The sequence below is a fragment of the Ziziphus jujuba genome, chromosome 1 (assembly GCF_031755915.1).
Source record: "Ziziphus jujuba cultivar Dongzao chromosome 1, ASM3175591v1".
Classification (NCBI taxonomy): Eukaryota; Viridiplantae; Streptophyta; class Magnoliopsida; order Rosales; family Rhamnaceae; genus Ziziphus; species Ziziphus jujuba.
Genome location: NC_083379.1, coordinates 6,255,860 through 6,269,532, shown reverse-complemented (window position 1 = coordinate 6,269,532; position 13,673 = coordinate 6,255,860). Strand labels below are relative to the sequence as shown.

Genomic DNA, 13,673 nt, shown 5'->3' with positions numbered 1-13,673 from the left:
TTTCTTAACAAGATTTTCACAAGAACAAAATCAAAGTAAGAAAACAGAGTACATCCTACTCATCATCAAATAAAGCAGAAGATAAAACCACAAAAACGGCGGAATGGGATCTTCTGTCCCCCACTGCTTGTCTCCCCAATGGATGGTTACCACCTCGTTTAAAAAATTCTTGAGCTTGTTAGTTTGCAAGTAAATTGTTTATCTTGGTGTGGACAATGTTAAAGATTTTATTATATATTTTCCTAATGTGAATTATCCAATTAAAATAGTTTACATGGAATTTATCTAAACTAAAGGTCATAATATCTTAATTTTCATTATTAAAAATCCAATTTCAAATCTCTGAGCTGAGATATTGTTGATCGGTGATGTACATAAATGAACTTTATTGGGTTTGCTTGTTTTGCTTCTTGAACGGATAAGAGCACAGATTTTTGCTATCTGTTTATTGGTTTGTCAATGAGCACCAGTTACTGTAAAACCAACTTACATATATGAGAACTGGTAAATCTTTGTGCTAAAATATCATACACATATTCATCATCATCCCCAGTAATTTGTCGACGAAATCAAAGTAAATTTTTTTTCTCTAATAGATCTTTCTGTGTACGAACTTTAGCTTACCTACTGTGCCTCGGGACATACATCAATATATGAATCGCACATATGCAATTGTTTTAGATTGTGGTTGCCGCTTAAGAAACATGCTAGAAAACCGTTGCTTTTGACTGATAACCATTCGATACTAGGTCTGAAAGAAACTCTTATTACAAAAAGTTGTTTGCTGGGTTGGGTCATCTTCAGTAATAATTGCTAACAGACTGTAGTTTGATATCAATCTGAGTAGAAATCTTGCTTGCGTTTCTTCTTCTTCTGCATAAAAATAGTTTCATAATTGATCTCTTCATGAGAGTTCTGATTCTGCTTTGTCATTTTCCTTGTTGATCTTCGGCTTGTTATGGTCGACATACTGTTGATAAACATATGAAACGAAGCCCCAAATAGCCAACACCAAGGAAATTGCCTTTACTCCACCCATTTTTTCATGGAAAAAGATCACAGCTAGAACTGGAATGGTAGGCAAACCCAAAACACTAATGACATTGGAGAAAAGGGATGACACCTCAAGAATCAATCCTACTACACCAATAGAGAACAACTGCCATCCTATGGCTGTCCATGTTAATGTCATGACATAGGATACCTTCCCTAGTTCAAACTCGTTCATCTCTTTCGTCAAACCCTTCCACTCTCCGCTAGCAAAAAGTCCCACCAGTGTAGCACATGTTGCAACTAGTGACTGATCACTGTCATATCGATGATTACTGAAAGTGTTTGCCTTTTAAGAATGTGTTGGATGGCAAACTGTGTTAAGGAAAGCAGCAACCCAAATCCGCCTGATGCACCAACAGTGCATATGAACCCAATTGCATACTTTGCTTTGGAGACTTGAGAAGTATTTGTGGCGTCGGATTGAAACACGAGGAGGATGGAGGAGATGGTGAGCAGCACTAGAGAATTGATTATATAAGGAGTGAACTTCTGTGAATTGAGAAAGTAGGCGAAGAAAGCATTAAAGGCCAACTGGGACGCACAAATGAGGGAATAAGTAGATACAGGAAGATACTGGAGCCCAACAGAATACATATAGGTGTTTCCTGCTACTAGCAGGCCCAGTAAGACATATACCGATACAAGGATTAAGGTAGATGGTTGTGTTGAGCGGATTCTGTTTGCGGCAGCAGAATTCTTGTATGCTGAGGTGATATAATAGGGGAGGAGGATTGGAAAGCCTATAAGTTGCACAACTGCTCCCATCCATTTGCTCTTTCCACCTTTGTCAAAGTACAATCTTCCTAGTAGGGTTGCATATGCCTGGCCAGAGAGGAGAAAGAATGCATAGATACTCATTCGAAACCAAAACTTATAATTTCTGCGTTGATGTTGAGTTTCGGCCCCATTTGAAACATTGATTTGCCCAGTGGAATTTGCATCCAAAGCTTCTTGAGCTGAATATGACATAAGCACAATGATGATAGATAGGAAAATATACTAAATTACACAATTGTAAAGAATGGCCTTTAGTTTATGTGAACAGTTGTGTGTATGTAAGCTTTAATGTTCTGTTATAACACTTGCCTACAATCCTATCATATAAAAAACCAGAGACATGCTACACTTGGCTTTCTTTACTTTAAATATAGGAGTTTCCACCTAGGCTAAATGGAAGTTATGGAACTTTCCGTTGACTTCACATCTAAGCAAGAGCAGCATAAACCTTCAGTTCTATTTCTAGCTGCATTAAGTTATTCCATCAGGTGGATGAGACAATCTATGATGAATAGGTTTCAAAATCTATCCTTTACTTGCTAGACTCTGATAACAAAAGTGTGGAGATAGTCCTGCAGTAAATACCAGAAGAGAAAATTTGTCTCTCTACTTACTCGTAACTTCGATTAGTACTACAAAAACAGAAAAAAGAAAAACTTTGAAATCAAATATTTCACATACACTAAGTTATTGGCTCAGGCACTCTTGCCATATAAATGGGTAAGAATGCAAAGGTTCTCCCTCCTCTTCACCATTTTCTCTCGATTCCTTGCTTTTAAAGTTTGATGATTAGAAAAAAGACGAAAAAATAGCTGACTTACCCATGATGTTGATTTGCAGATCTTGAGCTTCTGCCATGGCCAAGGTGAAGAAACTTTCAGAAAATGGATTTTGAGAGAGAGAGAGAGAGAGAGAGAGAGAGGTTTGCTACTTTTCTCAGTTCACATATGCAATATGCAATTTACACCATGAAGCTACTTACATTTAAAACCAGCAAAGTTGTAGGTGATGAATGGTCAAGGCTAATACCAATTTTGACAAGTTTATACTACTATTGTTATTGTTTACATTGACAGCTGGAAATAGTCAACTTTTTTGTTAAAGAAACTGACCAAATTCATCATCTTCTCCTGGTTTACTTATTTTTTGGACGGCTACTCATGAGAGATAAACAAAGCGAAAGACTATAATTCTGTCTTAGTATATAAATGAAGATATATACTGAAATTTATTTCATTATCATTATATATACATTACCTTAATTATCTGGACCCTACTTCAGGGATCCGTATCGTTGAACTTGGAATATTATTATTCATTATGCAACTGATGGTTTCGCTGTCTAGTTGCACTCAGTGGACAAAATGGTAGATATATATCTATATATATATATAGAGAGAGAGAGAGATAGAGAGAGATGGATGTATATGACAAATATATATATAGATATACACACTATAAATTAGATAGCTGCATGTGGGGAAGAAAATATGAGTTTAAAATCATCGTATTTATTAGAACAAAAGGAGGCTCTTACCAGGACTCCAAAGAGTGATGACTCTCTGTGCTGGTCAAAGTAGTGGCACCAGCGTGAAGTAATGGCTACAAGAAAGAACATGCAAGGATTTTATTTATATGACAGCAAAGATGATATGGTCCGCACGTTATAAAGAAAAAAGGATCGGTCTGTTTACGTACTGTGACATTATATTTATATATATATATATATATATATCTATATGATTAACATATTTCTTTATGCAAACTGCTGCAATATTATGTTCTTATTATGGGGGTCCAGAAGGCTAGAAGTCTGTCTCAATCCATGAATTATTAAACATTAGATTGTATAAAATCCTTCAATCACAAAGATTAACTGCAAAAAAGAATGGCTCTGAATGAATGCAAAACAAGGAGAAAGTCTATTCGGTAGCTGTACATTTCATAAATAGGTAAAGTTCATTATCTTGGAAGGTTTAATCAACTTCATTATTGGACCTCTATGATCTATTTACCTAACAAATATTCCTCTTCTAGTCCTACCAATAGCCATGCTTGTATAAACAAACCGTGTAATAAAATTAAAACTTGTTATGTTTCAACTTTCAACAATGTTCCACTCCAATTAATTGATCCCATCCCATTCGCACAAGCCACAGTTACTGCAAACTCATAAACTATAATTTCCCATTTGTTGTTCGGAGTATTATCACTAACGAAAAGAAAAGAGAATATAAGAATTAATTTTTTTTCACAATTATTAGGACATCAGAATTTTATTTTATTTTTTTATTATTTTTTAGCTTTTAATTTGTATAGTTAATTATGTTGACCTAATAATGGTTACAAGTGCTGCCAATCCCTTCATTCCAAATAACAATATAATAATACTGCCAAGCGTTAGATACTTTTTTCTAACCCTTTTATGTTGCATCCTTCTGCAACCCCAGAAAAACTTCTATGTCTCCACTTCATTCTATAACTTTTAGCATGGATCAAATAATGTTGTATAGACTTTTCAAATAATAAAAACAGATGGAAATAAATTTTATTGTTTTGTATATGTAGAGTTCGACTTGGAGTTTTTAGTCTTTGATTACTGTACATGTCATATTAGCATGTGATTTGCTAGAGAAGAAATATCCAATCTTTAAAATACTATACTTTTTGAAAATATTGAAGTTGCGTGTTCAAGATGTCAATTTCTTTGAAATTAAGGGCATGTTAAGACAAAATTTAAAACTCATAATTATTATGATGATGACGGAGATATTTTTTATTAGATGCAATTGTTTATGGACGCCTTAATAAGCTACAATTGTCTTGTTTAATATTCATCATGTGCCCTACATCTTCTTTTTTGATTAAAAGTGTTTAACTAACCTTTTTTTATTATTATAAGTATTTCTAGCCAATATATTTATATATAGAAGACTGCTTTTATGGACGAAATCAGATACTATATAATGGATAACAATTATCTATAGTTATCTATATGATTTGAACAATTTAATAATTTTAGATCGTGTTCCCACCAAGTGATAGGTAATCTTTCCTACAACAGCATTTTCATAATATATATATATATATATATATTTATATACATGATCTTTAAAGTCTAAACAACATTGCTAAAAATAGTCCACATTCAACAATGTGTTTAATTTCGTAGGTGCCGAAGAGTTTGCTAAAAAAAGGAGAAGACAAAAAAAAGTGTCACATCAGTTTAGCAACGCGTTTTAGAAAATCAAAACTCTCTGGTCCTAGTCCTCTTTAGTAGCCATTTTGTGCAAGCACTTAAAAAAGAAGTTGCAAGTACGTAGAAGGTAGACTAAAAATCTTATTCTAAATTAGAGAGTAGAAGTTGTTACTGTAAATGTCCTTTTTAATGTCCTCCGCTAGACCCTTGTCAAAGTCAACTTGTTGCTACTTTATAATGTAGAAATTGCTTTACGACCGCGGTCGATTAACCAATACGTATATTGCCCATTTCTTGGTTCTGGCTCTATATATTTCATGGGGAGCAAGAAATCATATACCAGTTTAAATATTCCCTTCTCTGCTTAAGCTGAATAAAGATGATTGATTTTGACTTGTTTTTAGTTTTATATTTTTCCTCATCAATTTATGTTATATCACGGCATTTACAATCAAATTGCTTGTCATGCATGTTAAAGCTAATGCTTTTGTGTTGTCAAATAACAAAATCATATGTGATCACAATACAGGTTAATTTCATTATATATTTTGCTTTCCATGCTTTTCGTGCATCTATTAAGGGGATTGAAAGGTTTATTATATAGGTAAATTAAATTATGTGCATAAGAAGAGAGTGTCATGGATAAATATAGTGAGTCTGAATAGTTTAGGAGGTAAAATGAACAAAATATGAATTAAAAAGATTGAATATTGCTTGCTTATGTAAAACTTGATGTCTCATACATAAATAGATCTGTGGTATTGGGATAAATTTTTTTGAATAAATTGATAAAAGAAAATATTTGGTTATTATACTCATAGTCATTGGTCAAGAGATTGACCTCCTTCAGCAGAGGAATTAGTGAAACTTCATGTACGTGTTTATTTTCAATCTTCAACTCTGAAGAATTATCCGCATAATGCAGATAAAGATATGAAGCAAAGCCCCAAATTGCCAAAACCATGGCAAACACTTGTATTCTATCTATTTCATTATGAAAAAATAATGTAAGAACTGGAATAAAAGGCACAACACCAATCACAATGGAGCAGAGCGCAGAAACTTCAAAAATCAATCCTATTGCTCCCACAGTGAAAATTTACCAACCCATTGCTGTGCAAACAAAAGTTATGAAGTAGTTTAACTTTCCAAGTACAAATTCTTCCACTCTTCACTAATGGAAAAGTCCAAAAAGGGTAGCACAGCTTGGTACTACTGATAGATTATCATTTCCAATACCACACTAAATGTTTCTGTTTTCAAAACCCTTTGGAAGGAAAACTGTGTTAGTGAAAGTAAAACATCCACACTCCGCAGAAGCACCAGGCGTGCATATGAATCCAATTGTGTATTTATCTACTGGAATCCCAGCTCGGTTTACTAAGCTGGTGTTAAAAACAGCAGACAGGAGAATATTGTGAGTACCAAAGAGTTGATTGTATAAGGAGTGGACTTCTGCGAAATGAGGTAGGAGAAGAAAGCATTGAAGGCCAACTGAGATACAGAAATGAGGCAGGAAATAGACACTGGAAGGTGTAAGACCCTGTGGACTTCTGTGAAATGAGGTAGGAAAAGAAAGCATCGAAGGCCAACTGAGATAAAGAAATGAGGCAGGAAATAGACACAGGAAGGTGTAAGACCGCTGTTGAATACAATAGCCTCTGTGCTGCTTGTAATAAACCCAAAGCAAAATAGATCAAGGCTAGGAATAAGACAGATGGTTGGCTTGAATCTTTGATGTTCATCATGTTTTTAGATGGTATTAAGACAGATGGTTGGCTTGAATCTTTGATGTTCATCATGTTTTTAGATGGTATTAAGACAGATGGTTGGCTTGAATCTTTGATGTTCATCATGTTTTTGGATGGTATGATGTATTGTAGTAAGGGATGAGGAATGGAAATCCTATAAAATGCATTAGTGTTGCAATCCATTTGCTCTTTCCGCCTTCATTATAGTACAGTCATCCCAAGAGTATGGCAGATGACTGTCCAAAGGGAACAAAGAGAGCTGACCCACCATTGGAAAGATCTAGGTTGAGAGATTGTTGATTGGTGGGTGACACCCATAGACTCAATGTAGTTTGATGATCCTTTAATGGCTTCCTGATCTGATAAGAACCAACTTAAATGGTTTAAAAAAGCAGCAACAGTACTATCTTATTTGCTCTTCACTTCTTCTTCTTGGATCTACATTCTTTTTCCCTTTTTAAATTAATCATCATCACATAAGATTCCACACGTTTTTTATTGTTGTTGCCACCTATGAAACATACTACAAAATTATGTATATTGGTATGCTTATATGAACTTCAGTATCCCTTACGTTTGACACATAGCCATTTGACATTAAGTCTATAAGAAACTGTAATTAGAAAAAATTCCTTGCTGGGATAGGGTCATCTTAAGTAATTTGCTAATTAACAGACTGTAATTTGACATCAATCAAAGTAGAAAGCTTGCATTTCTTTCTTCTGTACAAAATTAGTCTCATAAATAGATCTCTTTATAAGAGTTCTGATTCTGCTTTATCATTTTCATTTTCGATCTTTGACTTGTTATGGTCGAGATACTGTTGATAAACATATGAAATGAATCCCCAAATAGCCAACACCAAGGAAATTGCCTTTACTCCACCCATTTTTTCATGGAAAAAGATCACAGCTAGAACTGGAATGATAGGCAAACCCAAAACACTAATGACATTGGAGAAAAGGGATGACACCTCAATAATCAATCCTACTGCACCAATAGAGAACACCTGCCATCCTATGGCTGTCCATGTTAATGTCATGACATAGGATACCTTCCCTAGTTCAAACTCGTTCATCTCTTTCGTCAAACCCTTCCACTCTCCACTAGCAAAAAGTCCCACCAGTGTAGCACATGTTGCAACTAGTGACTGATACACTGTCATATCAATGACTACAGAAAACGTTTCCCGCTTAAGAATGCGCTGGATGGAAAACTGTGTTAAGGAAAGCACCAATCCATAACCAGCTGACGCACCAATAGTGCATATGAACCCAATTGCATACTTTACTTTTGAGACTTTAGAAGGGTCTGTAGATTCAGTTTGAAACACGAGGAGGATGGAAGAGATGGTGAGAAGCACTAGAGAATTGACTACATAAGGAGTGAACTTCTGTGAATTGAAAAAGTAGGAGAAGAAAGCATTAAAGGCCAATTGGGATGCACAAATAAGGGAATAAGTAGATACAGGAAGGTACTGGAGCCCAACGGAATACATATAACTGTTTGCTGCTACTAGCAGGCCAAGGACGACATAAACTGCTACAAGGATTAAGGCAGATGGATGTTTTGAGTGGATTCTGTTTGAGGCAGAGTTCTTGTATGCTGGGGTGGTATAGTAGGGGAGGAAGATTGGAAAGCCTATAAGTTGCACAATTGTTCCCATCCATTTGCTCTTTCCACCTTTGTCAAAGTACAATCTTCCAAGTAGGGTTGCAACTGACTGGCCAGAGAGGAGAAAGAATGTATAGATAGTCATTCGAAACCAAAACTTGCGCCGTTGTGTTTCTGACTGGTTGGAAACATTTATATTCACAGGGGAATTTGCATCCAAAGCTTCTTGAGCTGAAAACAACATAGATACAATGATGATAGATAGGAAATACTAAATTACACAATTGTTAAAAAATGGCATTTAGTATTTCCAACACAATTGTAAAGAATGGCCTCTAGTTTAGTTTATGTGGTTGGTTGGTTGATTGCAAGCTCACTGGGAGTACAACGCTTGCCTACAATCCCATCTTATCAAAAAAAAAAAAAAAAAAAAAATGGAGAAACCAGGGACATGTTACACTTGGTCTCCTTTGCTATCGATCTAGGATTTTCCACCAAGACTAAAATGGAAGTTATGGAAATTTTCACTGATTTCACATCTAAGCGAGTTTAGCATAAACCAGCAGTTCCATTTCTAGAATTATGTAAGTCAGGTAACGATATATTTTCTTGAAGCAGAGCAATTATGGTTAAAAAATCTGCATGGAGTTATTCCATGAGTTGGATGAGATAATCTATGATGGATAGGTTATAAAATTTGTCCATCACTTGCTAGACTGATAACAAACATGCTGGAAATAGTCATCCAGCTAAACATTATGAGAGTAAAAGATTCTTCTTTGATCACTACAAAAATAGAAAAATTTTGAAATCCAATAATATTCCATAAGATTAATGCAGAAAATGTCCATGTCCTCCTCTTTACCCTTTCTCTCAATTCTCTGATGATTATAAAAAGTAAAATAAAATAAGAAAATTGACTCACCCATGATGCTGAGTTGCAGTTTTTGAGCTTCTGCCATGAAAAAAGGTGAAGAAACTTTCAGAAAATGGATGGAGAGAGAGAGAGAGAGAGAGAGAGAGAGAGAGAGAGATAAAGGCTTCTCAGTAATAGTTTTTCTAATTATTTCTCAGTTCGCTTTCAATTTACACAATGTTGCAGGTGATGGATGAGTCAGTGGCTTATACTACTGCTATTACTGTTTCTGTTGACAGCTGGAATTAGTCAGTTTATTGGTTAAAGAAAGTGACCAAATTTATCATTTTTCTCTTGGATTAGTGATTCTTCAGACGGCTGGTCATGGGATAAGCCAAATGAAAGACTACAAAATTCTGTCCTAGTACATGAATTATAGTATACATACGAATTATAGTATACATACCTTAAGAGCCCTATTTTATGGGTTCTATAGTTGAATTTGGAATTAATAGTATAATTCATCATGCAAACTGATATTGTTTCTCTGTCTACTTGCACTAGACAATTTGAATGTACAAAAATGGTAGAATCCAAGGGCATATACGCACATGCATACATACATGCATATATATATATATAGAGAGAGAGAGAGAGAAATATGTTAGTTGGATTCATATGACATACGTTATCAATTAAAATACGTGCATGCGAGAGAAAATATATGTACATATATTAGAAGAAAGTGAGCCTCTTACCAACCGTACAAAGAGCAGTGACTAAAGACACGCAATTTGTGTTGGTCAAATTAGTGGCAAGTCATCAGCTGCATGGAAGAAACAATGGCTAGAAAGAACGTTGGAGGAATTTATTTATACACCAAAACCCATCGTTTCCTTTTTTTTTTTTTTTTTTTTTGTTTGTTTGTCCCAATATTCAACCCATCTTTATTTGTTCTATTACAGCAAAGATGATATGGTCCACACGTTATAAAGAAAAAGGACCACTCTATTGACAATGACATTATGTTATATACAAATCATAATTAATATATTGCTTTATGCAAATTGCTGCAATATTATGTTCCATTTTATGGGGGGCCAGAAGACCAGAAGGCTGTCTTAATCCACGATGTAAAACATTAAATGGTATACAATTCTTCAATGGATTAATTGCAAAAAGAATGGCTCTTATTGAATGAGAAATAAGGAAAGTATATTAGGCAGCTGTAGCCTGTACCTGGAAAAAGAATGTGTAAAAATCATCATCTTGAACTTCATTGCGCCTCTTATTGATGGCTTAATCCACTTCAATCTTTCGACCGCTTCTCCTGGGTATCTAACTAACAAATATTCCTCTTTCAGCTCCACCAAATAGAGTCATGTTTATATAAACAACCATGTAACAAAATTAAATTAAAAATTGTTATGTTTCAATCATGTTCCACTCCAATTAATTAATCCCGTTAGCACCAAACACAGAAACTATAATTTCCCATAAGGTGTTGAGAGTTTTAGCACTAAGGAAAAGAAAAGGGAATATATATATATATATATATCTATAATTTCTCATTAGTTGCTTGGAATTCATGGAATTTTTATTTTAGGTTTTTTATAACTAATTATGTGGACCTAATTATGGTGTTATTAGTGCTGCCAATGCCCTTCACTCTAAATAAGCATATTATATTACTGCCAAGTGTTAGATTCTTTTTTCTAACCATTCTATGTTGCATCCTTCTGCAACCCCACAACACCTTTTATGTCTCCACTTCAACGAAAATATATAATTCTATTACTTTGACATGGATCAATAATGTGTACAGACTTTTTCGTATAATAAAAAGATGGAAGTAGTAAATTATATTATTTTGTCTATATTAATTTAAGTTTAGTCTTAAATTACAGTTAATAATGTTATATTAGCATGTAATACTTCTAGAAAAGAAATATCCAATCTTTAAAAAAACAAATGCTTGATTTATAAATTTGGCATCGAGTACCATACTATAGCTCTCCTATTTACTTTTTAAAATATTGAAGTTGCTTGCTTCCAAAAAATGGAGAATGTAGACTGAGAATCTTATTGTTACTTATAAGGTATTTTCATATCCTCCACTAGACCCTTGTCAACTTGTTGTCCCTTTATAATAGGGAAATTTTTTTGCCACCCTCATTTTACAAAATTATTTAGTGCTTCTGCTCCACATAGACACAATGATTAAAAGTGTGAAAATGCCAGACCCAGATTCACTAAAAATACGCTTACCAAATGCCAGACAATAGTTAATAAAACTCATAAAGGTTTTACAGGTAAAGCAAATTATATATGTGCATAAAAACAGAGAAAGCTTATTCAACAGACCCATATGGCTTATCACTGATGGTAAGCCCCAGATTTAGCATTTGCTTACCTCCTAATTTGACTCTGTTCTGCAAAGTCTGAATATTTTAAGGAGGTAAAAATGAACAAAATATAAATTAAAAAGATTGAATATTGCTTGCTTGTGTGCAACTTGAGGTCTCATACGTATAGATCTGTGGTATTGGAATGAAAAAAATTGAATAAATAGATCCAACAAATAAATTAAAAAAAAAAAAAAAAAAAAAACCTTGGGTATCAAAACTCGTACTCATTGTTCAAGAGCTTTGACCTCCTTCAATAGGGGAATCAGTGAAACTTCTTTTACATGTTTATTTTCAATCTTCAACTCTGAAGCATTATCCACATAATGCTGATAAAGATATGAGGCAAAGCCCCAAATTGCCAGAACCATGGCAATCACTTGTATTCCATCAATTTCATCATTAAAAAATAATAATGCCAGAACCGGAATAAAAGGCAAAACCAAAACACCAATCACATTAGAGAATAATGCAGAAACCTCAAAAATCAATCCTATTGCTCCCACTATGGAAATCTGCCAACCCATTGCTGTGCAAACCAAAGTTATAAAGTAGTTTAACCTTCCAAGTCCAAATTCTTCCATTTCTCTTTTCAAATTATTCCACTCTCCACCAAAGAAAAGTCCAAAAAGGGTGGCACAACTTGCCACTAGTGACTGATAGATTATCATTTCCAATACCACTCTAAATGTTTCTGTTTTCAGAACCCTTTGGAAGGTAAACTGCGTTAGTGATAGCAAAAATCCATACCCTGCAGAAGCACCAAGTGTACATAGAAATCCAATTGTGTACATGTCTTTGGAAATCCCATTTAGGTTTACCATGTTGGTGTGAAAGACAAGCAAGCAGGAGGAGACTGTGAGGAGGACCAAACAGTTGATTATATATGGAGTGAACTTCTGTGAATTGAGGAGGAAGGAGAATAAGGCATTGAAGGCCAACTGAGATACACAAATGAGTGAAAAAATAGACACTGGAAGGTGTAAGAGCCCTATGGAATACAATAGGCTCTGTGCTGCTAGTAATAAACCAAAAGCGAAATAGATCATGGCAAGGACTAAAACAGATGGTTGGCTTGAATCTTTGTTGTTCAGCCCGTTTTTGGATGGTATGATGAGGTAGTATGGGATGAGGATTGGAAATCCTATTACTTGCATTAGTGTTGCAATCCATTTGCTCTTTCCACCTTTGCTATAGTACAGGCGTACCAAGAGCATAGCAGATGACTGTCCGAAGAGAACAAAGAGAGTATAGATGGCCATTCTGAGCCACCATTGGAAAGATCTAGGTTGAGAGAATGTTGATTGGTGGGTGGCACCTTTAGACTCCATGGAATTTGATGATCCTTTAATGGCTTCCTGATCTGGTAAGAACAAACTTAAATCCTTTCATACTTTTATGATTTTATTATATATAGATTATATATATATATATATATATATATATTTTGTTTTGGAAACCCAATCAACCGAACTCTGGGCTAACATTATAAAAGTACTTGATGGCTTTATCCTTAAATCATTATTATAGAAATAAATGAATCTTATAAAAGTTCATATTTTTTTTACTCTGATATTCTATGTGCATGAACTTATAAATGCATATTCTGACTTACCTGTAACCATGTGCAGCTGCAGATCTTGAGCCTTTCCCATGTTGGAGGTGAAGCAAGGAGAGAAAATTTGTGCGGGAGAGAGATGAAAAGATGTACACAGAGAGAGAGAGAGAGAGAGAGAGAGAAAGACAGAGTTATAGACAAATGCATGAATCGCAAACATGAATGTGGCATGCAATTTTTGCTGATTATGAGCGTCCAATCACAGTGATGGAGGCCCTTGTCAGCAATTAACATGTTTCTTGGATCGTTTTCTTAACGTTTTCAGCTTCATAAAAAATAAAGAACACATGGGCAGAGTCCATGCAACTAGCCAACATACGTTTATGACAGTGGTTTGTGTTTTCATTTTAAGTATCAATTAAGTTACTTTTTTTTATATATATATATATATATAGATATG

At 34.5% G+C, this 13,673-nt stretch overlaps 1 protein-coding gene, 1 long non-coding RNA gene and 1 pseudogene across 5 annotated transcripts; 1 reads left to right on the top strand and 2 right to left on the bottom strand.

Annotated features, from left to right (window-relative positions):
- Positions 1–417: 417 nt before the first annotated feature.
- LOC107413480 (probable purine permease 10) lies at positions 418–3,042 on the bottom strand (annotated as a pseudogene).
- A 4,357-nt stretch (positions 3,043–7,399) lies between these two features.
- LOC107413419 (probable purine permease 10) lies at positions 7,400–13,433 on the bottom strand. 4 transcript variants are annotated; one of them, XR_007238049.2, is made up of 4 exons: positions 13,271–13,433; positions 10,490–13,018; positions 10,009–10,076; positions 9,320–9,349 (listed from the first exon to the last, which is right to left on the bottom strand). XR_007238049.2 is itself a non-coding variant. In XM_048464173.2 (3 exons), the coding sequence occupies exons 2-3, from the start codon at positions 9,321–9,323 to the stop codon at positions 7,535–7,537; spliced, it is 1,095 nt and encodes a 364-aa protein (XP_048320130.2). In that variant the 5' UTR covers positions 9,324–9,349; positions 10,009–10,081; the 3' UTR covers positions 7,400–7,534. The 4 variants fall into 4 exon arrangements, 3 of the variants coding, with proteins under 3 accessions (XP_048320130.2, XP_048320134.2, XP_015876855.3); XM_048464173.2 differs by lacking the exons at positions 10,490–13,018; positions 13,271–13,433 and adding an exon at positions 7,400–8,625 and having other exon boundaries at positions 10,009–10,081; XM_048464177.2 differs by lacking the exons at positions 9,320–9,349; positions 10,490–13,018; positions 13,271–13,433 and adding an exon at positions 7,400–8,625 and having other exon boundaries at positions 10,009–10,066.
- On the top strand, positions 12,890–13,506 carry LOC132800351 (uncharacterized). Its single transcript, XR_009635390.1, has 2 exons — positions 12,890–13,021; positions 13,287–13,506. It is a non-coding gene; the product is annotated as an uncharacterized LOC132800351 (long non-coding RNA).
- Positions 13,507–13,673: the final 167 nt, after the last annotated feature.

Coding starts and splice junctions, on each gene's coding strand:
- LOC107413419 (XM_016021369.4), bottom strand. CDS start 9,356: ATGGCAGAAGCTCAAAAACTGCAACTCAGCATCATGG. Junction 8,626..9,319: donor ACTGCAACTCAGCATCATGG/GTGAGTCAATTT, acceptor TGTTGTTTTCAG/CTCAAGAAGCTTTGGATGCA.